Raw genomic sequence first — 27,369 nt, 5'->3', positions numbered from 1 at the left:
AGCAGAAGCCCCTGATGGAGTGACCTCTGCCGCTCCTGCCGTATCTGGGCGGCCACAATCTGGGCGGCAGCCAAGAGAGGCAGAAAGCTGTGGTGGTCTAGTGGTGGTCCCGAGTTGAGGAAGTAACTCCAGGGTAGCACTTGGAGCTGTCCAGGGAGATATTGAAGTGGTGGAGAGCTTCGGCCTTTTAGGGCCAACCCTCAGCAGTAAAGGGACCAGCAGTCAAGAAATACACCACAGACTAGCACTCGGTAGAGCAGCCATGCAGGCCTAGGAAAAGATATTCAGATGCCGGGATGTGTCTGTTCCTACAAAGATCAGAAACAGACAAGCCATGGTATTCCCTGTGATGCTCGATGGAAGCGAAAGTTGGACTTGAAGAAGCAGGATAGGAACTTTTGACGCCTCTGAACTTTGGTGATGGAGAAGACTCCTGAGAATATCGTGGTTGGCCAAGAAAGCAAAGCAATGGATCGTCAAAGAAATCAACCCAGAGTTCTCATGGGAGACACAAATGAGCAGGCCCAAATTATCCTACTTTGGACACGTTATGCCAAGACCCAGCTCTCTGGAAAAGGCCCTGATGCTGGGAAAAGTAGAAGGAAAGGGAAGAAGAGGATGACCAGCAGCAAGGGGGATGGGCTCAGTTACACTGGTGATGGGTGCACCTTGGGAGACCCAAAGCACTAGGTTGGGGACAGGTCCTCCTGGTGAAAGTCTATGTGGTCACTAAAAGTTGACATTGACTTGATGGCACATAAGATTCACACATCACACTAAGCCAGCCTTGTTATGGTTAAATGTAAAATGTGAACAGCCAGTGGAGAACAAAGATGGAGAAGGTGCAAGTTAATTTCATCTATATTTTTCAAAAAATCAGAGTGACCTTATGTCTTTCAATAAAATGTGTTGGTTGGAAAAGGTGTTACCAGACTCCTCCTGATTTCTTATCACCGTAGATGAACATGGCTCTCCTCCTACAGCGTCTTCATTTTTCAAAATCTCTTGCTGATGCATGGAACGCCTCACAATGCTAGTCTAAATCTAACACTGGCCAGTGTTTTCTTTTGAATGCAGCACATGCTTTTGAAGTTCCACAGACTTCTGCCTAGCATTGAAAGAGAAGAGCAGAGGGTCTGCAATCCTTTATTTTGCCTGGCTGAGGCTTTGCATTGTAAGGTTTCCCATTGGCACTCAAGGATGGGCCTCGTTTCCCGCCCATCCCTTTCACTTCCGGCAGACACTGCTTCTGCACCACACATTTTCAGTCTCCCCCCTCCCTTCCAATGTTCTGTCACTGCTCTGGAATCCTTGGTATGAGGGAAGGGGAAGACAACATAGTTTGTGCCTCCTTGTGCCTCTGCAGTCATGAAGTTGGTTCCCGTGGCTGCTCTCCTTGTCTTGCCTGTGGTTGCTCATCTGGCCTCAGGTAAGGGTGACAAAAAGGGGGCTATCCAGTTCAAACATCTGTTTTGCTTCTGCTCTCCCTTATTGCGCCATCTAATTTTTGAACATTAGGCCCGTCTCCAACACAGGACCTCTGGTTGGTTTGGTGTCGAGTGGCTCTCAGGCAAAATCCAGCCCTTGCCAGGGGCTTAGAGTTGGCGCTTGCCCATCTGGTTATTTGTCTCTCAGCTTGCATGTTGGGCACCCCAGTTTGCTCTGACGTACAAAACCTGTCAGTATCTCTGTTTCTGAATTGTGAAGGCTTAAGCCAGGAATGAGGTAACAGTGAGAGTGGAGGAATGGGCATGGAAGAAGCGTGAACTCAAATGGCATTGCCTAACCCAGAACATAAGCCCTATAGCTGGGCTTACTCTTGAGTAGATGATTTAGGCTGTGTACAGTTGGGCAATGGTACAAAGAACATGTCATTTCACAAATACACTTTGAATAGAAAGGTTCCATGACTTCCAAACAGGGATAACAGCAGTTGTAGGTTCCCTACCTCAAAGTGGCCAGTGCTGAGAGGGTGCAGACCACTAAGTGGATAATGACCCTGTGACTTTCATTTTGTGGTCAGTTCAGGGTGACCTGGGTATATCCTATCGCTATAAGCTATTTAGCTTGAAAGGGCTGTATGCTGTTTAATCTCCTGTGTGCTTGCAGGAAAGAAGTTCCGATGGTGCACGCTTTCCCATCTGGAGCAGAAGAAATGCTCTGAGCTCTCCAAAGCTCTTCTGTCTGTTTCGCCACCCGGCTCCAGCGGTGCTTTTACGAGGGTTTCTTGCATCCGAGCTCACAACACTTACGAATGTATCAATAAGATTCGAGTGAGTCCCTCAAAATTCCAGGAGTCACCCAAGTCACCAGTTCAGCATTTGGTGCCTAGTGGATGGGGCAGAGCCCCATAATTGGGGCCTTCTCACTGAGAAGGCCAAATTCCTGAGCCACACTTCCCGGGGGAATCCAGCATTGTGAGGCTGGGCTGACCCAGTCCAGGAAGAGTAGTAGCTGGGGCTATCTCTGCATTTCCGGAAATTCTGATTAGTTTTTAGTTCTGAAATTTATATTACGTTCATACCCCACCTTCCTGTTTGTATAAGCCAGTGTTTCTCAACCTCAGCAACTTTAAGATGTGTGGACTTCAACTCCCAGAATTCTGGGGGTTGAAGTCCACACATCTTAAAGTTTCTGAGGTTGAGAAACACTGGTATAAGCGCTCAAGATGGTTTAAAATAGCGAGCTAGTTAAGCCTCAGCTGGATAGGAGAACAATTAAGGGGATACAAAGCTGGTGTAAAAACCACACTAGGACAGTTTCTCATCAAATTAGAAAGACTATTTCTACAAGGATGAGACCCTGGTCTTCCACTCTTCACAATTTTCATTGAACACTTGGATGAAGGAGGGAGTGCTTTGTGGTGATTATACAAATCGGGGTGGGATAGCTGACTCCCTAGAAGACGAAAATGACAGAATGATCTTGATAGGCCTCCCTTGATTCAAATGGAAAGGAACAAGAGGTGCTGGACTCCAAATCTCTGAATGAACTCCTTGATCAGCTTTGTGTAGATACTGATCAGTGAGAAAAAAAGAAATGCTCTTTCCATTGGCTTTGGGGTAGGGAGGGTCAAGGCCAAATGGTTGCTTCTAGAATAATTTCAAAATGAAACTCTTGAAAAGTTGCTCCCAAGGAGCAAGGAGGAGTCTGTGCCTTTGTAAATAAATAAATAGCACAAATTACTGTCTGCTGCTTTGGCATAACAAACAACTGTGTTTATCAGACCATTTCTGAATTGCTGAGCAGATGACACAGATATTCTGAGGCATACCTCATGTGAGTTGTGGATCCCACCTTTTTGAACTTGGTATTTAATAACCAAGTGACTCAGTGTCTCTCATTATACTGGGATGACAGGGTGGCTGCTTTGTGTCGTGACCAGTAGTACAGCAAATGATGGCTGTCTCTTCTAAGGGCTGCTGAAGTCAGGAATCTAGAAAAGTGGCACAAGCACATCATTTTTTTAAGGTGCTCAATGCTCATTTTTGTTATCAGGGCGTAACATCGCCCAAGAACCTCAGCTATCCAGCCTAGGCACTCATGGCTGTCAGAAGTGGAATGAAAAGCCCTTCTCTGAGCAGCTGAACGAACTCCGCATTCCATGAGGTTGGACATGGCATGATCTCTAGGAAAGCATGTTAATTATCAGTGTTCATGGTTCATTCGTAAAAGTTTACTATTCATATCTTGTTGGGTACTAATTTAGTTAGTCCTATTGCATCATCCATATGACATTCTTCTGTAATTAGAAGCAAGATGCCAGATGGACCAGAAGAACTTGTAAAGAATGTTGTTTCAAATCTCTTCCAGGAGAATAAAGCCGATGCGGTTTCCTTGGATGCTGGAGATGTATATTCTGCCATAAAGCTTTATGGTTTAACTGTGGTGGCAAAGGAGATCTATTTGGAAGGTCAGTTACGTTCTTCCCAGAGCCAACAATCAGGGCCCAGAGAAAGTCAAGGAGTCTACCAATCCAAGGCAGTCTCTGCTGTTGAGAGATGGGGGATTTCTAGGACAAAAGGCTATTGTGAGTTGGGTGTTCTGAAGTCTGAGGCTTTCTTTGCAAAAGTAGCCCTGTTTGTTCTCATGTAGGACAGTTGCCTTGGGCTGTCTGCCCCAGAGTGGCTCACCGTGGCATGTCTCCATACAAGTAAATGTCACTGATTTCAGTGAGATTTAGACCTGGGCTTTTCCTTTTTTTTAAAAAAAAACCCCCTTGTTTTAGAAATTTTAACAATAGGAAAAGATAATACAAACTGAAATTTAAAAAAGAACGTAATAGAGAAAAGAAAAATGAAAGGTGCAGAAAGAAAAAGAAAAGAAAGAGAAAAAGCAAAAAAATAATATTTAAAGAAGTGACTTCCAATTTTCTTCACAAGTATAAGCAAACGTAGTATTTTACTACCACTTTTGATATTACATTACATAAATCACTTCTTCCCATATTCGAACCCTTATCCATCCACAAACCCAAAAATCATTAAACATTTCTGTCCAGGATCAGCAAAGAGTCCATAAAGGGTACCCAGAACATTATATAAAAGTATTTCTTATTTTAACATTGATGAAACAGGTTAACTTTATGTTCCTTTCTTTTGCTCCTAACAATCTTAATCTTCATTAAGAAGCTGTCATGGGATTTGATCTCCATCCAAATTTTCTTTCTCCTAATTTGGGAATTTCTTCACCGCTTTAACAACCCGCTTTTGTAAATCCAATAATAAGTCATTATCTCTCGGCTTATCATGTGTATTTCCACTTTAGTTTTCATCTTTGTCTTATAGTCCACGCCTTCTATTTTATTTTCTGGTATTTCTGCGTAGGTTAGAATTTGTTTTACCTTTTCATCCTGTCTGTAAATTCTTCTCCTTCACATCTTTAATTTCTTCTTTAAAATCTTTTTTGAATAATGCATTTGCATATGCAGATATTGTTGCTGTCATTGTAGCTGGGAGCTTCTTTCCCATTTCTTTAAAAATCCTTTGAAATGTCTCCAGTATCTCCATTTTTACAAGTGTCATTGCTAATCATCAAATTCAGAAGTAAAAAGCAGGGTTTTCTTTCTTTTTTTCCTCTGCCTGGAGTCTTTAGATCCTTCTAGTGTCTCATTTCTGTATCACATAGTCTGTCTCAAATTTCTTTTGCTTCAACCTATCACCTCTTTCTTGAAAGACTAAACAATTTCTGTTCTCACGAGGATACTGTTTTGTTTTTAGTTATTTTTGCTGTTTACTTTGTATCTTTAAATCTTTAAATTGTTAATTAATTGTTAATTAATTTTTCCCCACTTTCTGAAGGATCGTTCGCCAGGTAGTTTTTCAGATGTTGCTTGGAAGACCTCTTTTAACTTTAAAGTAGTTATATTCCAAAAATGTTTAAAAAGTGAGGCTTGACGAACTTAGGCTGTGCTGTGGCTGAGAGCTCGATGGCTTCCTTTGTCTCCTGCCGCTCAAACGCATGAGTTGACTGCTGTTGTGCAGCCTCCTCACAAGGAGCAGCCATCTGGAGCATAAGTGGGTGATCTCTCGTCCTCTCCTTATCCAGAGAGGTTCCGTTGGACCGGACTTGTCAATGGTCTTTTGGTCTCGGCTGCACTGGAAGTCCATACAGAGCTTTTCCTCTTGTCACAGGAAATGTGGAAACTGTGGGTCTCTAACTGTAGATGCAAAGAAAGCTAAGGAGGTAATTGATCAGAGCTGCACCAGTGCTTTGCTTTCAAGAACTGGGGAAGGGAGACTCTTAAGAGCGTTAAAAGCATTTGGCCTTCTGGAGTTAACAGGAGGAGGAGTGTACTGAGATCCCTCCGTCCATTGTAGATAAGGAACCATTGCAGTAAGGCCAAGATTTATTATTTTACCTATGCCTTCACCAAATTATTATTCACAAGATTCTTTGGACAAAAATCATGGCATTGATCATACCGCTGGAGATGCACCCCAGGTGCGACATGGCTTGAAATAACTTCTTTCAGACTGAATTTAAACTTAAGAAAATAAAATACTGCAGAACAGAATGTTTCAAAATGCTTTTGGATTAGGTTTCTTATCAGTCAGGAATACTATATTTGATGCAAAAAACTGCTCATCACAGGCAGTCCTATGCCTTTCCTTCTTTACAAGGGAATGTTGTTCCTCCTCTAACTTTCTCTCCCTTAGGTAGCTGTGTATTTGCAGTGGCTGTGGCCAAACGTGGAACGCTGGATCTCCAAAGGCTCAAAGGAGCCCGAAGTTGCCATAATGGAGCTTGGTGGACCTCGGGCTGGAACATTCCCATGGGATTCCTCTTGGCTAGGAAAGATCTGGTGTGGGACTCAGGCCAGCCCCTCGGCCATGGTGAGTGGATGAGGGTTGCCTCGTTATCTGAATCTGGGATAACATCTCCATAGGTACTTATCCTAATAGATCCAGACAGATAGTGAGCTGTGAGATGGAAGCATGTATCTTTGGACTTGACACCCCATTGGACTCCTGTCATTTGGCTGAATCGTGTGCATTTCATAGACATGAGTGACCATTGCCTGAACATATTGGGTCATTCCATAATGCCATTAGAAGGCCTCCCAGCTTCTTTTTTTCTGATTACCTGAAGTACCTAGAGTCCCTAAAGTGGACATATAAGAATTTTTAAATAAACAAATATTTTGGTTTAATAGTATGTTTTGCGAATTTACACACTGGTTTGTAAAGAGCCATTTTTGCTTAGTATGAAGTGTGAATCCCACTGATGGTATTTCATTCAGTAAACCATGTTTAAACAAACCATGGCTTAATATGATATGGGAATACAATTTACTAGTAGATGCCACAGAATTCAGAAATTATAGGAATATATTGTAAAACAAGATCTACCTTGGATTGTCTCTAAATGTCAGATGTGTTTTTCTCTTTATATTATTATGATATATATGTTACTATTTTACAAATAAAATAAAATATTTTATTTGGACAGGATATCATTGTTAGCACATAAATAAATATATAGTCAATATAGTCAATCATGGGGGTGGTTGGTGCCTTGATGAGGCCCTGAGGAATTTTATTGAGACTGTTGTTTCTCCATCTTGGGTTTTATATTTTATATATTTTATATTTTATATTTTTATAATGAATCTGTTTTATGGTATTTTAATCTTTTATTATTTTAATTGATTGTAAACCGCCCAGAGTCGCTTTGGCGAGATGGGCAGTAAAGAAATGTGAGGACTAAATAAATAAGTAAGTAAGTAAGTAAATTTAGGTGTAGGAGAAGCAGGAAGTGCTAAGGAGTTGTAAGGGTGAAGTATGAAGAAGATGGGCTACTTAGAGAACCTAGCATTAGGAGGATGGACTGCAGCACAGTGTGCTGTGTGCCTCATGGGGAAGTCAGAAGACTCCAGATACATGGTTTGTGTAGGCTGGTCCTAAAGATGCAACGGTGGGAACACTTGGTTGAAATAAGGTCACAAATCCCAGTCGCTGGGACTGCGCTCCGAGGAAACATGCGCTGATTGTACTAGCATTGCCCTTAATGCCCACCTGCTTCTTCATTCAACTCTTCTTCTTTTGTCAGCAATCAGTGGTTACTTCAATGCCAGCTGCATCCCTGGCATCGGAGTTTCCTATCCCAAGCTTTGTGCTCTCTGCCAAGGGCAGAAGTCGTACATCCGGGAGAAGGACCATTTCTGCGAGAGCAGCAACAGCGAACCCTTCTTTGGCTCAGAGGGAGCCTTCAGGTGCTCTTGTGTTCCTTCTGGCACTTCACCTTAGCGGAACTGGGAGGAATGCAGGGCAGCCAGTCATGCTCATATCGCTGTAATCTGTGCAGATGCCTGAGGCTGGGGCTGGCAGACGTTGCCTTCCTGGATCACCTGGCCGTCATGAATGCTACAGGTAAACCTCTGGCCCAGGAGGGTGTCTGACTTTCGCAGTTGATTAAAAGGGACCATCCACTGTAGAGTTCTAACTTCACTCTGGCAGCATAGCACCTACCTGGGTTTGGTTTTCTTGACAAGATCTGGTGCATTTTATAATACTTTTGTTTATGTATAGTCTGAGCATAATTCATAGAGAAAAAAGAAAGATACCCCTTTATCAACTGCCTGCAAGAGGTGCTTCTGAATATTTCTACTCCTGGTGAGTCATTTGCCAATCCCTCCTGCCAAGAGTTGTGCCAGGTGTCTTCCTCATGGTAATAAGGAAGCTGATCTTTCTTGCCTTTTACCTTCAATCTAATCCTCTCCTCTTACAACTCTTGATAAGAAGACTGGGCAGGAAGCCAGCGCAAAGAACCCCAGAAGTCACTGTCTGACAAGCGAGAGGAGGCAAGACGCTTTCTCTCCCTGCGTCTTCTGAGACTGGGCCGTTGCTCCCTCCTCCTAGCGGTTGAGCGGGAAGTGATCCATCCCTCCTGCTCTGTGGGCCTCCATGAACACCGGCCCCCTTTTTTCTCTTGGTAAGAGTTGGAACGGGAAGAGCACGAGCTGCTGTGCCCCGATGGATCTACTGCTCCCTTGGCGGCCTACTCCGCTTGCCACCTGGGCCACGGACCAGGTCGTGCTGTTGTCACACGCCGCAACTTTCAGAAGATAACTAAGAAATTTCTCATGATCATTCAGGTATTTCTTGGCCAGCATGTGCAGATTCTGATTCTCAAGGAGGGACCGAACATGGGGCTGGTGCCTGAGGTTCACTCACATGCCAGCTGGGAATTCTGGGAGTTGAAGTCCACACATCTTCAAGTTGCTGAGGTTGAGAAACCGGTTTACATCATTCCCCCCTCCCCACCCCTCGATTTGTGTAAGCGACACGTCTGTATACCAACACAAGAGAAAAGCATTTGATGCCCTTTTTATCCCCTGTTGCTTAGCCGATGGAAGAGAGGCTTAGACACCTGTGGCCCTTGCTCCCCAAAGAAGCAGGTGTTTTCCCAGCCGTGAGATCTTAGGTTTGGGTGGGTTCTTTTTCCCTGATCACCCCTCCTGGGTGGGTCATGTTCTTAGCAAGCTGCATAGGATGCTTCTCCTCTCACAGTCTCAGATACATCCCAGCAGCCTCGTTGTCCCCTGGGGAAAGGCCACTTCCTTCAGGAGGCGTCGATCAGCTAAAAGGCATTTGGAAGGGTATGAGTGTTAAGGAGGGAGGAGGAAGGCTCTGGGTGAGGCAAAACGTGCTGTGATTCATATGAAATATTAAACCATGATTCAGAGCGGGGTACGTGAGGAGAAAGGGGCCTGCGCAGAGCATCAGGGCTCAAGGTTCTTCCTCCTCGCCCCCTCTTAACTGGGCAGAAGAAGACAACAACCTCGTTTCATATTAGAAGATTCTTAGCCAGAAATTCTGGCTTAAAATAAATTAATCTAAACAAGGCATGTACCCTCCCAGTGTTCAAATTTGTTCAGATAGAACAGAGATGCAGAAACTTGTTAGCCCTGACCTAGCCTGTTGTTATAACTGGAGACCAGGATAAGATCTATGCTTCTTGTGCATGTGAGGCACAGTGAGGGTGGTAGTTTCCCCAGATGCAGCTGGTGCTCTGGAGGCAGCTCCCAAAGAATGACACACACAATCTGCTGCGCACCCTCCTGTGACAGGAAAAGTAGAAGGTGTAAATGCTGGTGATCAGTGGCACTGCAGTAGCAGGCTCCAGTTGCTGCTGTGGCTTTTGCTTTGTTTTTTAAAGTCTACTTCCCTGCCTCCCCACATGCAAATATATGAATCATCATTCCATCATTCCTGTGCTTCCTGCTTCTTCCAGCAGCATCCCAGCTGAGTAGCAGATTCTTGAAATACCTTGTACTGAGTAGCACACAGAAGCCACAATTGCCCCAAAGACAGATGGCAGTGTAGTCAGGAAAAAACACAGTTTTGAGGGCAAATAGCATCAGGAGGGTGGTTGAGTATCGTCACATTTGAGGAAGATTCTGCCCCAGAAACCTGTTCCAAGTAAATAAAATCCCCTTTTTGCCTGCCTGCTGCTGATTCTGGCAATCAGGTGAGCAACTCCATCTGCTTTGCACGGAGGTTCTGGAAGCTTGCAGGTGGTATGGCTCTCCGCAGTGGGGGCGTCCCCGTCCCCTACCCGGGCGAGGGCCTGCCTACTGCCTGAGTGCAAGTCCTTGTGACAACCAGCGTTGATTCTTAGCGCCTGTTTGGAAACAGCGGGAAAGAGAAGGCCAGATTCGAGCTCTTCGCGTCTGCATCGTTCAGTGGGAAGGATCTGCTGTTCCACGATGCTGCTCAGCACCTGCAGTTGCTTGGAGAAGAGACTGAGATCAGCCAAGTTCTTGGCCTGGATTACGTCGCTCTCCTGCAGGGTCTGGGACACGAAGGTAAGAGGAGGCTCATTCGCAAACCTGCTCAGTAATTGGCAAGGCAGCTTGAACACTCTCCTCTGATTGTCGTTTTCCTGCTGCCCCAGGGCGCTCCCTGTCCAGCAGCGTGGTGCGCTGGTGCTGTATCAGTGACATGGAGCTCCATAAATGTGAGGAGTGGGCTCTGAGTGTCAGGTCTGACCCGCTGGTCTGTGTCCAAGCAGACTCCATGATCAACTGCATTGAGCTCATCAAGGTGAGTGGTTTTTTCAAGAAAGAATAGTAGAAAAATGGGTTAGAATGGAAGCTGGAGGGAGAGATCCAGGCCTTTCCTCAAAGGAATGATTGCCTAACATGCCCTAAGAAATCACTGGGTTTTTTCCCAATTATCAAAGCATGGAGGAGGGGAATGAGGAATTATTTCAAGAAAAGGTTGGATAACCATTTGTCCAAGATGGTCTGAGGATTTGGACTTGGGCAGGAGGTTGGACTAGAACCTCCAAGGTCCATTCCAGCTCTGTGACTCTATGAATACCTCTGCACTCAGCCTAGAGCCGTGTTTCTTAACCTTGGAAACTTTAAGATATGCTGGCTGGGGAATTCTGGGGGTTGAAGTCCACATATCTTAAAGTTGCCAAGTTTGATAAGTGCTGGTCTAGAGGCATATTCATAGGATTGGAACTGAGACCTCCATCTCTGAGGCGGAGGGGTTGGCTCAGGGGGCCCTGCTACGATTAGCTGATCCAGGAGCACAATTCATTGAGTTTTTGGGGTGATGGGAGGAAAGAGGAACACGTGCTCACTGTACTCACTCCTGCTTTGAGTGGTGGGCATTTTGCAAGCACAGAGCTGGTCTCAGCAGCCCAGCAGCCCCTTGTCCAAAGGCAGGCAGAGACTTCAAAGGAGCAGGAAGACGCTGAAACTAAGATTTGATTCATGCGTGGCACTAAGTCAGCAGGGAGCCAACTTACTTGGGTGGAACTACATCAGACATATGAGCAGAGCTGGTCTGGGAAGGGTGAGGTTGGGGGTCCTCTTTGTTTTTCGCTGGATACGCTTGTTTTATGGCTCATGCAATAATTTACTTGTAACTCCCACCTCAAAATGGCAGAAAACAGCTTGTTTATTCAATAATCATTGCCTGGGGGCTCTGTGAGCCACAAAGAGGGGTCTTTGGGGAATACAGCCCTCTGCCCTAAACTGTTGGGTGATTTGTTTGAAGCATAGTGTAATATTAGTCCACAATTATGGCTTGTGAACAGTGATTTATGGTTCTGCATGTTTTATGAACCCAGCCAATTGTGGTTTATTTAAATACTTAAACCGTTACTTAAAATAATGTACAAATCCTGCCCAAGAAGTGACATGGAGAAATTTTCTAAGATTCTGCATGCACCTTTGGGTTCCCGTTTCACCTTCCGAGCCTTATTCCTTTCCTAGTTCAGTCAAATAATGGCTGAAGAAGACTCTGGTCCCAGCCAGATCATTGCAGCTTGCAAGGGCATTTTTTTCCTCTGAAACGAGCAGGCAGCACACTGCTAACGGAGTGGTTCTTCATATGACAGAAAAATGAGGCAGATGCTGTTACGCTGGATGCCACGCATGTCTACTTTGCTGAGACCTGTGCGCTTGCTCCTGTTGCGGCAGAGTGTTATGGTAAGTTTTGATTTTCAGCAAAAATAGTAAATAAAAAGATGAAGGCCCAGTGATGCCCATAGGAGTGGTATGGTCCAGGAGATGGAAAAAAGACTACAGGTAGTCCTTGCTTAATGACTACAATTGGGACCGAAATTGCGGTTGCTAAGCAATGCGGCCGTTAAGCGAATCCAGCTCCATTTTACGACCATTTTTGCAGGGGTCATTTAGTGAATCATGTGGTTCCCCATTGATTTTGCTTGCCGGAAGCCAGCTGGGAAGGTTGAAAATGGTGATCACATGACTGTGGGACGCTGCGACAGTCATAAATGCGAGGATTGGCCATAAATCCGAACTGTTGCTAAATGAATGGTCATTAAGCAAGGACTATCTGTATTGGAGCATCTGGGGAGATACCTGATTTTCTGACCAGAATGGCTTTGGGGAGCAACGGTCTCTGGATGACATACAAAATGTTTGGTCATATACACATGATAGTAGTTTTGTCTTTCAAACTATCAGAAAGACAATGTCAATTGAAAGTGTGTGTGGGGATTGCCATTATATTTACAAATTAAAAAGACAAGGCATGCAAGCTGCCTGGGGATGATGGGAGTTGTAATACAAAGTAACTATGGAGCACCATCCTGTCAAAGGCTCCCTTAGTCACTTTGTGCTTCTAGCTGAGAGAGAGAGGGCCAGAAATCTCTCCCGTAAGGCAAGATGGCCCAAATCCTGGCCAAGGGGATCTCAGTCCAGTTACTGTGTGGCTCTTGAGTGTGATGGAGAAGTCCTTCTCCTGCTGACAGCAAATTTGTGATGTTACCAGTTTTTTAACCCAGTGTTCTTGTCCAGTGAGCCCTGACAAGTGGCTCTTCAGCCCTCTGTCTTTTCTGCACAGGAGAAGAATGTGCCCTGAGAAGAGAGGAACCCGAAAGGTCAACCCACGCTGGGGGTAAGTGGAGTGCCCGTAAACAGAGGAAGTGCTGTGGGTGCTGTAGTGTTCCTCAAGCATTATTTTTGGCACGTGGTGTGTACTGCTCTAATGGAGGGCTTTTGCGATAGGCTGATTAACACATTTTAGAAATAAGTAAAATAACACTTGATGGCCAGCAGCAGAAAGTCTCCCCGCTGCTAAATAGCGATGTTATTCGAGCCACCGGGAAGGCCTCTTGTGATGCCACCTTGAAGGGGAGGGCAGATTCACATGTGATGTCCAGTCTCTGGAATTCTGTTCCCAAGAAGGCCCTTCAGCCCGAGATCCACCCTGTTTGCTTCTTGGCACCAAGGGCCATTTGCTCCTTGTAGATTTTTCACAGACTTCTTAGTTGAGGTTTTTTTAAAGTATTGCTTTTGACTGCTTGATTTCAAAGGTGTGTTTGCTTTATGCCATTTTCATTTGCCCGCTGCACTGAAAATTAATGTTTCTTGAACAAAATAAAATACAGCAATAAACATGATATGTGGAAAAGTAGTGCAGTTTTTTCCAAGGAGGGGAGGGCAGGCCACACAGAAAAATGTCCCTGTCCCCTTCTGCTGCTAGTGGCGCCAAAGCTGCCATGTGCAGAATCGGTAGTCTTGGCAACTGACAGCGTTGATTTTACCCCACCGCTGCTGTGGACGGGCTCGCTGTTGCTTCAGTAATAGCTGGAAGTGCTGGGAAGATGTTCAGTGTGGGAAATTGTCAGCCCTACCAGGTAGACCCAACCAGGAAATCTCCACAAGAAGACTAAGGCTACTTTTATTGAAAGTGGCTCTAACAAAGAGAATCTTGCAAGTCTGATTGTACTGTACAGGTAGTCCTTGACTTATGACCACAACAGGGACTAGAATTCCTGTTGCAAAGTGAGGTGGTCATTAAGTGAGTCATGCCTGATTTTACAGACTTTTTCACTGTGGTCATTAAGCAAATCACTGTGGTTATTAAGTGAATCGTGTGATTGTTAAGTGAATCTGAATTCCCCCATTGACTTTGCTTGTCAGAAGCCAGCTGGGAAGGTTGCAAATGGCGATCACGTGACCCCAGAGCACTGCAACTGTTGTAAATACATGCCCGCTGCAAAGTGCATTGATTTCGATCATATGACCGCAGGGGGACTGTGACAGTCATAAGGACCAGTCACAAGTCATTTTTTCCAGTATCCTTATAACTTTGAATGGTCACTAAATGAATGGTCATAAGTCAAGGACGACCTATACCTCCTCCTCCTCCTTATACTCTGGTAAATTAGGCAGGGATCTGTCTGACCCTCTTCCAAATACAAGGGACTTAAGATATGTTTTACCCCTCATTGCATTGGTAACGGATTTTGCATATCTCTGTCAAGGTCGCCTTCCTTACCCTCTCCAGAAATGGGCTGTTTCCTTAAGCCAATCCAGCTTCCTCCAGATACGTGGGACTTCAGCAAATAACATTTTGGCTGGGAATTCTGGGAGTTGAAGCCTGGCATGTTGGAAGTCGAAGAAGGCTCCCTTTTGCCGTGGCGAAGTCTCTGTTCTCCAGTGTCTCCCGCTGCCTCGTGGTAATGGTGTGTTCTTGTAACCCAGGGCTCCCTCCGCTCTACGTCGTGGCCCTGGTAAGAAAGACAGGCCAGCATGTAAACAGATACAGCCTGAGGGGAAAGCGCTCCTGCCACAGCCACGTGTACAGCCCAGGGGGGTGGCTGCTGCTTTCACAGCACACCGTGGGGTCTCTGGAGGAGGGCGGCAGCTTATGCAACCTCACCTCCGGTAAGCGCTCCACACTGCCTAGCAAATGGCTGGTCCAAGACGAGGGGCGGGCTGATCTTCGTTCTGGGTTGGAATAAGGTATTTTGAAAGTTTGAGGATTGGGACAGAAGGATTCATGGCCCCCAATAGACATGGGGACTTAAGGAGGCGGCATCTATTGGACTTGCGATACAGGACAGATTTTGAGATGAGCTTCCTAAGGACAGCTCTGCTTGATTTCAGCAAAGCCGTCTTAGTCTACCATTCTGTTTCTCCCAGTGGCCAGTCAGGTGCCTCCGGGGTGGACGTAAGCAGGAGACTGGGACATGCCTCTCTCACTGTTGTTCCCCTGCAGCTGGTAGCGGGATGTGCCTGCTCCCTGGCCCACTGAGTCTTCAGGACTAACAGCTCTGGGTGGACCTGCCCTCCATGAATTCATCCAATCTCTTTTTAAAGTAATCTTCTATTTATAAATTATACGTTAAGGATATTCCAAGCCTGTATGCCCGCCTTGCTCATGTTGTACTCCGTTTTTGACATACTGGGCGCTTCAGTAAGAACTAGCTGTGTTTCTGGTTACAGATTTGTGAAGCTGACTGGACATTTTTTTTAGTGAGGGAACAACTTTACAGAGTAACTCTGGTTCTTAAGGCTGAAACTGAGCAGTCAGCTAAAATTTTTCAACACGTCAAGCCCGTAACATCCCCAAGAGCTGAATGGTACCTGTTATTACACCTGTTGCGGAATTGGGGGAGGAATAAAATCCAGCAGGTTGAAGACCTTTCCCTTGTTCCTCATGAACGGTCAAGGGGCAAAGTGTTATCAGGTCTGGTTTACATGGAAGGCAGAGAGCGTTACAGGTAGTCCTCACTTACCGACTGCCTCGTTTAGCGACCATTTGAAGTTGCGATGGTCTAAAAAAAATTAGCTTTGCGACCAATGCTCACATTTACAACTGTTGCAGCATCCTGCAGTCATGTGATCGCCTTTTGGGTGCTTTGCAACTGGCTTGTGACAAGCAGAGTTAATAGAGAAGGTGAAAGTAAAATCGTAAGTTGCGGTCATGTGATTTTTCACTTAGCAACCGCAGGGCTTTGCTTAATGACCGAAGGGGAAGTAAGGTTGTAAGCCCATCATGGTCACGTGATTTTCCATTTAGCAACCATGGAGCTTAGTGACTGAGTTGCCTGTCCCAGTTGTGGTCACTAAGCAAGGACTACCTGCACAGTGACGATTGCAAGCCACTGGTCCCTGTAGTCGACCATTTTGTGCCTCCCAGCCAGTGGCAGAGCAGGGGCATCTGGAAAGCTCATGAGCACAGACGGGGGATCTTCCTCCTCCTCCACACTTGCCCCCAGCTGCTGCTCTTCAGAAGTTACGCTCCCCCCAGATCCAGAGGCACTGAACGGCTACCCAAACCTGTAGCGCTGGTGCTTCTCTGTACCTGGCCTCTCACCCTCCCCAACTTTGCATTGTAAACCAGAACACTGGGGATGTCTAAGTGGTTATAATACAATATAACGTAACGTAACGTAACATAACACCGGAAAGCCCCATCTGCTAATATTCTAAGAAACTAAGATTACTTCTTTATTTTGCAGTGCTACCCACATTGGCTAGCCAGTTGGTCTGTGCGCACTGTGCAGTAAAAGAAAAATCAGTGTAGCGTAATTCTGTGGAGTAACAACTCTCCTTTTTCCTTCTCGAAGCATACCAGTATTTCTTCTGGAAGGGCTGCATGCCAGGAGCTGGTGGAGATCTGTGCAAAGTGTGCATCGGGCAAGAGGAGGGAGGCAAGGGGTCGTCCAGGTGTGCAGCTAATCATCATGAACGGTACTATGGCAATCTAGGGGCCCTCAGGTGAGTCACCCTGGAGGAAAAGGAAAGGAATGGTTCACTTCTTAGTAAAATATCATTATGGGACCACGCCTGAGCAGCCAGGAGCTTCCTGCCTTCGGGGCTTGCGAGTGTGCCTGGCATTTTTAAAACTCCTCTGGGTACAGCCACGAAGAGGGCCAGTTTGGCATAGTGGTTTGAAGCACCGGGCTAGAAACCAGGAGGCCGTGAATTCTAGTCCTGCCTTAGGCCCAAAGCCAGCTGGGTGACCATGAGCCAGTCCCTCTCTCTCAGCCCTGGGAAGAAGAAGGCAAGGGCAAACCCCTTCCAAAATTTGCAGGGACTAATCCAGGCAATCACTGACTCAAAGGTGCACGCACACAGAGCCACAAAAATGCCTTAAGGGGCATACCTAGGCACAAGCTGGCTGCTGTGTCTTCCTCACACGTGCAGGCACACGAAAGAGGGAAGGGGGCAGACAGAGAAAGCTGATCATGCTCCTGCCCCCTTTAAATAAGGTCTTGGGTTAAAATCACGTGACCAATACACACAGCGAATTTTAACTCATTTTTGGAAGTTCTGATGCTGATCAAAATGTGTAGAGTTGAAGTTGGTGGCTGGATGCAACATATGGAGTATATGATAGAAATAAAGAATGTATGTGAACAAATGGAATCCTTAGGGAGCAAAAGCAAGAAGGGTGTGCGATGTCTCCATGGCTATTTCGTGTATTTGTGGGGAAACGCGTGGGGATTACCTGCAGCGATACTAGAACTGGGCTGACTGGGGATGTCAATACTCTTCTGTTCAGATAATGCTGCCTTTTTGGCTGAGAACCCAAATTATCTGCAGCGAATGTTACATTCCATGGTGCTGTGAAGGGTATGGATCTGAAAACGCATAAACCAAAGACCAAGGTAGTTCTGTATGACAGAGAAAGTAGAATGCAAAATGGCCAATCATACGTTAATGGTGAAAAAGCAGAGCAAGTCGATGAAGTTAGGGATCTTGTTAGGATGTTTATTAAAGAAGGGGAAATGGATGGAGTGATTTCAAATTGTGCAAATGCTACTAATTTTAAATAATGCAAATGCAAGGAATGAATGTCAAAATAAGTGTGTGTGTGTGTGTGTGCGCGCATGCTTCTGCTCATTCTGTTAATGTGGAAATGGGAGTTGGGTGAAGAAGCAGCAATGGAAGAAGGTGAAATGGGATATCTAAGGAGTATTTGGGGTAAAATAGGGTCATAAATGAAAGTGGACTGAATACAGATGTGAGACTAGTAGGAAAGAAGTATGTTGAGATGGTTTGGTCATATAGAGAGAATGAATGAGGCCTGAAAAACAAAACGATGACCTTATTAAGGGTTTGCCATAATATTACCATCATTAAGGGTTGAGAGGAAGGGAAGGCTGAAAAAGCTGTGGTCGGATGGAGTTGATGAGATCCTCCAGAAGGGGGAGGTGAGAAGTTTCAAGGGCAAAAGTAGCTTATAAATGTGGTGAAAAGGCGTTGAGAGGTACAGGGAGTGGTGATGGCATGAACTAGTTTCAGTTATATTTCTTGTTCGTTCCTTATCTCAGGCCTTTAGTTTCTTTTGCTTGCTGTTTTTTTATTCGGTTTCTACCCTCCTCTTAACTCTATCGCACACCCAGCCCTTGTCTTTTTCATTCTGTTAAACCCTCTTTTTAATCTTTGAAAAGCCTAAGCTACAATGTCCAGGTTCTAGGGTTCCCAGGTGGTGCCCAGTGTGGATGCATTGGTCTGAACCTCAGCTGGTGAAATGCACGGGATGGGGGTCCTTGTGAAACACAGCATCAAACATGGTCACTGAGTTATAGTCCTTGCTTGATAATGTTGCCTGAGTGGCTGCAAAGGACTTAAGTCAGATCAAGCTTACAAGGATGTCAATATAAGGCTGGGCTGGAAGTCAGGGGTTTCAGGCTTAATTTTATTTATTTACTTACTTAATTTTGATCTCACCTTATTATGATTATAAATAACTCAAGGCGGCGAACATACTTAACACTCCCTCCTCCTGTTTTCCCCACAACAGCAACAACCCTGTGAGGTGAGCTGGGCTGAGAGCGCGCGACTGGCCCACTTTTTAATTGGCTAACAGCTATAATAAAATCCATTCCTTCCTTCATTCAGGTCTTTTTTGCTAGACTGGTTCTCTCTTCTTTCATCCTCCAGATGCCTCTTGGGTGACCCCACTGGAAGAAGCTTTGGTGACGTGGCTTTCTTGGAACATCATAACCTACTTCAGAACATTGAATGTAGGATATTTTGAACTATCTTTTCAGATTCTTGTAAATTGCCAAATGTTACTTTTCAGATTAAATTTCCTCCAGATATTAAAACCACTCAAACCGCTTGCTTAACCTCTCCTTGCTGCAAGCTCTCCGTTATGGGGCAGCACCCTGATGGGACCCAGTTGCTTTGCTACAGTTATAGCAGGGTCTGCGGTGTCTTAGGGTTGGAAGCTGCAGCATAGCCTCCTATTGTATTATTTATTTTATTTATTTATTGTTTTATTGTATGCTTTTATTGTCATTTCTTTGATTGTTACGAGCTGCCCAGAGTCATTGGGAATCGGTGGCATACCAGTTTAATAAAGCGTCGTCATCCCTTGAAGGGCCTTACAGGGCCATCCTATATGAATGAATGGACATTTTGGAAGAGATGATCTATGTGTGGACGCACTTTAAAAATATGCCCATTGGGGGGCATTAAGGCTAAAGAGGGCCCAGAATGGAAACTGCTCCCATTTCCACCCTGAAACTCATTCCAACTCCTCAAAATGGGCTAAGATGACCAATTTTTTATTATGAATTTTAAAGTATTGATTGTTTTTTAATCCACCCAGAGTCATGTGGTCTTAGAAATTTAAATTATGAATAAATAATAAGACATCACTGAATTTTGGCCATTTTGTTGCCAATCTGGAGACCATCTGCTTTTGACTCTTAGGTGAAAAAGCTAAGCTGACCGAAATGCCTTGTTTAACAACCGTAGAAATGAACCCTTGCTTTGGCTGCATAGATTGGTCAACAAAACTGAGCATGCTTCTGGAAGGGCTGTATTCCACTCATCCAAGATAGATCCACATGGAGACTATCTTAAATCCCTTGCTGAAACATACACTCAGAGTTCATGAAAATATGAGCCATTCTTGCAAACAGACAGTGCTCTTTCCCAGATCAATCAATATACATGTAGTCCTCATTTAGCAGCCACAATTGGGACTGGCAACTCAGTCGCTAAGTGACATAGTCACTAAGTAGAAAATCACGTGACCACAACTGTTTTACTTCAGGTTTCCCTTTTCCCCACTCCTCACCCTTTGGAATGCTCATCCCGGGACTGGGATAATTAGCAAGAAGGGAATTAATGTTTGTATTTACATTCATTGGAGAGGAAGGGATCACAAGAGAGTAAGCAGGCCCACCATGGGGAATACACATCAAACAGAATTCTGGCTGTTTGTCTAGCTAGGCAAACAGCCAGTTCTAGCACATTCCTTTCAATGTGCATCCCCCATGCTGCACCTGTTTACACTCTTGTAATCCCTTCCTCTCCAGTCTCTCTGCTCTGTGAGGGGGCAGAAAAGAAAAAAAAGGTTAGGCACAGGAGAGGTTGCCAAAAGAGATCACTTGTTTATTTAATTTTAATTTAATTTAATTTAATTTAATTTAATTTAATTTAATTTAATTTAATTTAATTTAATTTAATTTAATTTAATTTAATTTAATTTAATTATTTGATTTATATTACCGCCCCTCTCCCCCAATGAGGGACTCTGGGCGGTTTACAATAACCAGTCCCTGCTCTGTGAGGGGGTGGGAAAGAAAGAAAATGGGCCAAGCACAGGACAACGTGTACGGACTGCAATTGTCATGCGTACGGATGGTGAGCAGGAGGGGGCCCCTGTCCAGGGGGGAAAGCGCATGCGTAGTTTAGAGACTTTGAGCTGTCATTCAGAGAGACACAGAGCAGACCCGCCTTGACTTTTGGGGGTTTATCTGTCTGGGTTTTCCCACGCTTCCTCAGTTGGGTAGGATTTCCTGTCTACTGTAGCAGTAATAAAGCCCTAGAGACCCGTTCCTCGTCTCGGCGTGGTTCTTGCTTAGTCAGGACAACACGTGACTGACTGACTGAGAGCAAGAATGACGCTAGTGGTTAAGTCTAGTGGTTCAGGCAACCGGCTAGAAACCAGGAGGCTGTGAGTTCTGGTCCCGCCTGAGGCACAAAAGCCGGCTGGGTGACCCTGGGCCAGTCGCTCTCTCTCAGCCCAACCCACCTCACAGGGTTGGAGTTGTGGGGAAAACAGGAGGAGGAAGGAGTATTAGGCATATTTGCTGCCTTGAGGTATTTATAAAAATAATAAAGGCGGGATAGAAAATAAATAAATAAATAAGAAATAAAGGTCGTAAATGTGCGCCTTGGTTGCAAAGTTATTTTTTCAGCACTGCCTTAACTTTGAATGGTCACTGCACGAGGCACTTGGCAAGCGAGGTCTACCTTTAGATCAAAGCAGTGGCACGATAACTACGGAGCAGGAGGAGGAAGCAGCAGCAGCAGCAGCCGTTATGTTCAGGGCCTATATTACAGAATTATCTACATATCCAATATCTAAACGTTTTACTTCAGAAGCCTCGTGTGGTGCAGAGCAGTAGGCGGCAGCATTGCAGCCGAAACTTCCCCCACGACCCGGGTTCGATCCCAGCGGAAGCCGCATTCTCTCTCGGGGAGCCGGCTCAGGTCGACTCAGCCTTCCCTCCTTCCGAGGTTGGTAAAAGGAGCACCCGGCTTGCTGGGGAAGGGGACGGCAAACCACCCCGCTCTACAGTCTGCCAAGAAAACATCGTGAAAGCGGCGTCCCCCAGTGGGTCAGACGTGACTCGGTGCTGGCACAGGGGCCCTTCACCTTTCACACACTTCAGAAGCAGCACTACACATCCCTGATTGCCACCCAGAAGGGAGAAGCTGTTCATGCATCTTGGGCCCAACTGATAGTGGCAGCATGTGGATGAAACCCCGCCAGATGCTGGGGGCTAGTTAATGTGACTGAGCGGAGTGTCATGTTCCAGCAGCTGTTGCGGAATCCCACTGTCAAAGCCTAGATGGAGGAGCAACAAGTTCATAAATCTTTGAGCTGGAACTAGGGAGAAACCTTTGCTTGAGTGGCCCCCAGTTACTATCTCGGAGGTCCATCCACAAATTAGGCAATTAAAATGAGGAAAAGCTCCCGGTGTGGATTTGATTGTGCCCGAACTGCTGTGGAAGGATGCTGAATGGTAGTTCCTGTGCTGGCATCTCTTTTTTGCCTACGTCAATAAACCAGCCTGCATTCCTAATGTCTGGGGCTTGACCACAATTATTTATTTAGGAAAGAAAAGAAAGATGACCCAGCCAATTACCACCCAGTGAGCCTTCTTACTATAATTAGTAAGATCTGTGCCACACATGTTTATTGGAAGCTTCTGGACTGGCTGGCTTAGCAAAATAAATAAAATATATGCTAGGCATCTATATGTAAAACCAATGGATTGGCTAATTCAATGAAATATTTTAGCTGTAGAACAAGCCAGCTTTAGGCCAGGTTTCTCACTCTTTCATCAAGGCAGCATCCTGCAATTTTAGCTAAAATACTCTAGCCCCCACCAAGGGACCCTTCATAGCTCCTGCATTGACCTGAAGGCAGCTTTTGATTCAGTCCCCTGGGGAGCAGCTATGGCAAAAACTCACTGCCACAGAAGCTGATTGTGTGACATGAGGACACTTCTGTGTGACATTAAATATGATGCCAGTGGCACTATAACAGCCCCAATGCCCCCACAAAAAGGTGTCAGACAAGGGTGCGTTCTGCTCCTCCTGCTTTTATTCAGCTTTTGATATTGGTAGATGTAATTACCTTGGCTGTGGATTTTATGAATTTTTAGGGTGATTTGTATATGCTCTTCTATTGTTTTAAGTATTGTTTGGTTGTTTTTACATTGTTTAACTGTTTGTAAGCAGTACATATTTGATGGGCAGCTATATAAATTAGAATAATAAATAAAACTTTTATATTAATGGAATTGTTCACACATGCACACCAAAGGAGAAATGGATTTCCACAGTCCTCTGTGCTGATCACCTTGTCCAAGCTGGACTGCACTGCAGCCCTCGGGCTTTGGCTGAATGTCGCCAAACTATTGGAACTAAATTATTCAAAAATGAAGATGCTGCTTTTCACCAAGCAATATAGCCAGCATATGTGGGAAATCAATAGCAATCCCTGGATAGCTGCCCAGTAGCATTGTTTAAAGTGACCTGGTTTCTATTAGGTCTACTGGCTGTTGCAGTGAATCTGCTAAGTATCTAAAGGATAAAATCACTCCCATTTGTTTGGAGTTGTGTGCCAGTTGGGCAAATTGAGATGACAGACTTCATCTTGTAGAGTTATCTGGAACTGATTTGAACTTGGAGATCCTGAGGAAGTAGACAAGACTGTTAGCTTGGCTAACTGTGGGTTTATTTATTTATTTTATTTTATTCACATTTATATGGCTGTCCATCTCACACAAGGCAGCTCTGGGCGGCATACAACGATGAGATAAAAACAATGAATACGTAAGAACAATCATTATAAAAAATAAAATGTTTAGACCTTGCTAATGAAATCATCCACGGAGGTGATGGGAAGGTGGGAGTGGGCAGCAGTAAGTGTGTCCTTGAGAGGGAAGAGGTGTTGGCTCCTACACTGAAAGAGGTGGCGGTGGGTCAGAAACCATAACCCAGAAATGTTAGGCAGTGTCCAGTCTGCTCTTTTTAGGGAAGGTTGTTAAGAAGGCAGCTGGACGATAGTTACCGAAAGCCCAGTGGATTATCTGGATCCTTTTCAGTTTTGATTCAGACCTCGATATGGGAACAAAGCTGCATCGGTCACTCTTGTTGATAACCTTTGGCAGGACTGGGACGGAGGGACTGCAATTATCTGGTTCTACTGAACCCCTCAGCAGCCTTTGATACCATTTATCATGGTATCCTCCTAGACTGACTGAGAGTTGGGAATGGGCAGCATTGTTCTTCAATGGTTCTCCTCCTTTCTGAGTGACCAGCTGAAGTTGGTGATGGTGGATCAAGCCCTCAGCCGTCCAGTTATGGTGAGCCGCAGAACCTGGGCCTCTGCCCCCACTATTTACATCCATATGAAGTCACTGGGAGAGATCAGTAGCCAACAAGCTAGATATTATCAGTATGCTGGTGATACCAGTTGTACAACTCTGTCCTGGGCTGAGCAAGTGATGCAGGGCCTGGAGGCGGTTAATGTCTGGATGGGGAGAAGAGGGCTTAGAATGAATCCTGCCAAGAGTGGCTGTGGATTCAGAATCTGAATCCAGAGAGCATCTGTCTTTAACTCCGGATGGAGTAGCATTTCCCAGATGGAGCTGGTCTGCAATTTGGGGGTCCTCCTGGACCATGGCTTCTGCGTGAACAGCAAGTGGAAACCATGACCACGAGGAAGGCTGCACGATTCAATCTTGTGTGACGGCTGCAGGCTTTCTTGGATTAGAAGACTTTACTCACAGCCACTGATGCCCTTGTCATCACGTGGCTGGATTTTTGCAATGTACCCTACATGGGACGGCCCGTGCTGACCATCCAGAGGCTTTAGCTGATGCAACATGCAGTGGCCTAGCTGCCAGTTTGTTTCCAGGTGCAATTCAAAGTGTTCCCATTGTTTCCTCCCTCTGTGCATGGAGTGGCAGAGCCTCCCCTTTGGGAGACCGCCCAGAGCCCTCTTCTGTCCCTGGCACTTCATGTTCGGCGCTCAGACAACAGCAATGGTTGTATTGTTATTTGATAAGATTTACGGAAAATGTTCTGATCCTAAATCGTTCAAGTCAATTACTTTGTCCTTTGCAGACCTGAATAGCTCAGGATGGGCCGCTGGCTACACTCCAGGGGATTTTGAGCTTGTGTGCCCGGACGGGAGCCGTGCAGCCATAGCAGCTTGGAGGGCCTGTAACCTGGGCCATGTTCCGCCCAGCGTTGTGGTGACACGGCCAGTGACCGTCACCAAAGTCTCTGATTTTCTGGCAAAGTCCCAGGTGAGCTTGACAGCTGGCTGAAGGCAAATCAGGATTATTTGTCAGAACAGGAAGCTAGGAATGAGGGACAATGGCTGGATGAAGGTCTGTTTATCTTCTTGCACTTTTATTTCCATCAGTTGCATCATCTGAAGGGGGCAGAGTTCTCTTTCATCACACCTGGGAGAAGCAGCTGGTGTTTGGAGTCAGTTACTGGGTGCAGTGATGGACTGCGGGAGAGCCAGAAAGTCCAGAACAAGGCTTTGAGGCGGGACTGAGCCGGTGCCTGCCGGGTTCACTTGCTGCACTGGTCCCTTGCCCATTTCCAAGCTTTCTCCAGCCTTAGCCCTTCTCTCCCAACCTGGTGCCAGGCCAGGTTCGCCTTGGTCCTCCTCCTCTTCAGAGGCTCTTTTCCAGGGACAGCATCTAGGAGGAGTCAGGAGTTAGGACTGCCTGGCATTCCAATTATGGAAAGGGCTCCCCAGAGTTAGCCAGAGCCTCTTTTTCATTCTTCCCAGATTTACTTCCAACCACAGCAAGGGCTTGGTGTTATTGATGTTATGTTTTAATAAACATTTTGAAGGACTCTAATTGGGCACCTCAACTGCAAAGAAAGAAGGAAAAGTGTTGGGTGTAGTGCTTGCAGTGTCCACAGTAATCCAGCGATGCCAAAATGACCACACACACAGTGATGTCATCACATAAATGTTGCGACTACACACTTGCATCCTGACTTGAGCACACAAGTCGCAATATGAGTGTGATGAGGTCACCATGTACAGTCCCATCTTTTTGCCTCCTCGCCTCCCCCCACCCCCAGTGGTGGCTTTGCTTAGTCAGCGCTGCCTACTTTGGCCTTTTTCAGGAATCCAGCAAGAACAGCCGTTTTCAGCTCTTTCAGTCACTAAAATATGGAGAAAGCGATCTGCTCTTTAAAGATGCTACTCGACGGCTTGTTTTCACAGGCCAGTTGGATTTCAAGTTGATGCTCGGGCAGCCTTTCTTTCAGCTTGCACAATCCGTCTTTAGCTGCACCCCTGCAGGTAAGCTGGTCCTTGTGAAGGAGGCGCTGGGCCTTACGCTGCAGACTCGCTTTTTGAATGTTGTTGGTGCACTGAATAGTACTCAAGACTGGGAGAAATGCCAAATTGAAATCAACTCATTCACCCACTCCATCCAAAGATGAAAGTTATTCACCCCAAAACAAGATTCTAATGTTGATAAGGTATTTAAGGATGCTATGTAAGTACAGAAATTAAAAAAAACAAAACCCTAACTCTATACTTTAATCCCTAAAGTGGCATTTTTTTAAAACAGCCTGACAGGATCTTTGAGTACCTAGGATAAATGGAATCGGGGCCAAGTGGGTAGAGAAGGTGGAACCTTCGAGGACAGGAAGAAGAAAAATTGGGAGCTGACCTGCTCTGTCCCTCACAGCTCAGTTAATTACCTGGCAAGGTTCCAGGTTTTTTTGTTTTTTTTAAAAGAACACTATTATGGGAGGCAACAGGAAAAGGAAAAGAAACCCTCCTCCTGACCTGCTTTTTGAGGCTGGAGCCCCTGCCTTGCCCCTCCACGCACAACTAGGCAAGAGCCCGAGGCTCCCTCAGCCGGAAAGAAGACGCGTGCCGTCTTCCACTCCATGCTGGAGACGGTGTGGCTCGTCTTCCAAGGTATATGAGGTCCTGAATTAAAATACCGTATCAAAGTGTTGAAATTAGATGCAAGTCGAAATGCAGAAAGAGGTGGTTAGAACTCTGCACTCTAACAAAATGCTTTTTCCAAGTGGCTGAGATTTTGATATAAACGTAAATGATACCAATGTACCTCTCTGCTTAATCTATTTTGTGCTTAATCATCATGGTGGGGGACCTGAATTCTGTCCTTGTGTAAGTTTGGGGGCACCCCCCACGGAGGGAAGTGGGAGGAACGTGGAGGATGCACGCTTAATGCTGCCATTCTTGGTTTTCAGCTATCCTGGACTTCTGCAACCAGGATACTTGTACCTCTTCCACACAGCCCTGAGGTTATTCAGAGAAGCCCTTCAACTCCACCAGCTAAAGGGAGACGGATATACAAGGCTTTTATCGTCACCAAGATTCCCCAGCACGAGGATTCTGGTCTGGACAACTGGCCATTTTCTCATCCAACATCAAGGGTCCCTCGGCACCTACTGGGAACTCTTGTTTTTGAATGTGGCTTACTGGCCTGTTAGTCCACTGAAGGCATCCACACACTGGATTAACTCTCACAGCCCCTCCGCTCCCTACCCTCCACCCGTCTCCAGGATGCCCAGGGGATTCCCAGCCAGGCCGGGGCTGCACCTGCCGCCTTGCTGGATCCAACCCGTCTGTCCTCCGCCTTCATGCAGGACGGAGCAGAGGCTGGTCTGGGAACTCTTACTCTTCTTGCTGCATTTCCCTCTGCCTGCTTTCTCCCACTTCTGCATTCAGAATTGATCAGTCCATCTTCACTCCAGTTTAGACACCCCGCCCAACACCAGATCAAAGCTCTGCCTGGACTGGTGCCCACCTGCGCCCGGGTTCTGCTAAGACCGTCCCACAGCGGGCTCCCCTTTTCCCAGTCCCTGGCCACGAGCAGCTGTCTCAGAGCCCCGGGAGGAGCTCCATTTCCGTGGCTGTAGCAAGATGCAAGATGCAAGAGGCCGCGACCCTCTCCTGTTACATCCCACAGTTGCGTCCCCCCAGCTCAATAAGCACCAGGCGCCTGCATCAGCGATGCCCCCCCAGACCGAGCCAGGCTGCCAGCAGCTTTACGGCTGGCCATTTGCTCGGCAACCACATGGGCATGGGCAGCCTT

The 27,369-nt window shown here is 45.9% G+C and overlaps 1 protein-coding gene across 4 annotated transcripts; it reads left to right on the top strand.

Moving 5' to 3' along the window:
* The first annotated feature begins 651 nt into the window (after positions 1-651).
* LOC134505830 (serotransferrin-like) lies at positions 652-26,586 on the top strand. Of its 4 annotated transcripts, none has more exons than XM_063315753.1 (17): positions 653-1,429; positions 2,110-2,273; positions 3,814-3,913; positions 6,159-6,335; positions 7,552-7,714; positions 7,807-7,871; positions 8,439-8,596; positions 10,123-10,309; positions 10,399-10,547; positions 11,857-11,947; positions 12,828-12,881; positions 14,474-14,656; positions 16,345-16,495; positions 18,668-18,750; positions 24,386-24,570; positions 25,415-25,592; positions 26,522-26,586. In XM_063315753.1, exons 1-17 carry the CDS (start codon positions 1,369-1,371, stop codon positions 26,572-26,574), a joined length of 2,202 nt encoding a protein of 733 aa, XP_063171823.1. In that variant the 5' UTR covers positions 653-1,368; the 3' UTR covers positions 26,575-26,586. The 4 variants fall into 4 exon arrangements, with proteins under 4 accessions (XP_063171825.1, XP_063171823.1, XP_063171822.1 ...); XM_063315752.1 differs by having other exon boundaries at positions 8,439-8,728; XM_063315755.1 differs by lacking the exons at positions 24,386-24,570; positions 26,522-26,586 and having other exon boundaries at positions 652-1,429; positions 8,439-8,728; positions 25,415-25,501.
* The last annotated feature ends 783 nt before the right edge of the window (positions 26,587-27,369 follow it).

This window comes from Candoia aspera, chromosome 15 (assembly GCF_035149785.1).
Source record: "Candoia aspera isolate rCanAsp1 chromosome 15, rCanAsp1.hap2, whole genome shotgun sequence".
NCBI classification, from domain to species: domain Eukaryota; kingdom Metazoa; phylum Chordata; class Lepidosauria; order Squamata; family Boidae; genus Candoia; species Candoia aspera.
This window is presented reverse-complemented; position numbering and strand designations above follow the sequence as displayed.

Coding starts and splice junctions, on each gene's coding strand:
- LOC134505830 (XM_063315752.1), top strand. CDS start 1,369: ATGAAGTTGGTTCCCGTGGCTGCTCTCCTTGTCTTGCCTGTGGTTGCT. Junction 7,715..7,806: donor GGCTCAGAGGGAGCCTTCAG/GTGCTCTTGTGT, acceptor TAATCTGTGCAG/ATGCCTGAGGCTGGGGCTGG. Junction 8,729..10,122: donor CACATCTTCAAGTTGCTGAG/GTTGAGAAACCG, acceptor GTTGATTCTTAG/CGCCTGTTTGGAAACAGCGG.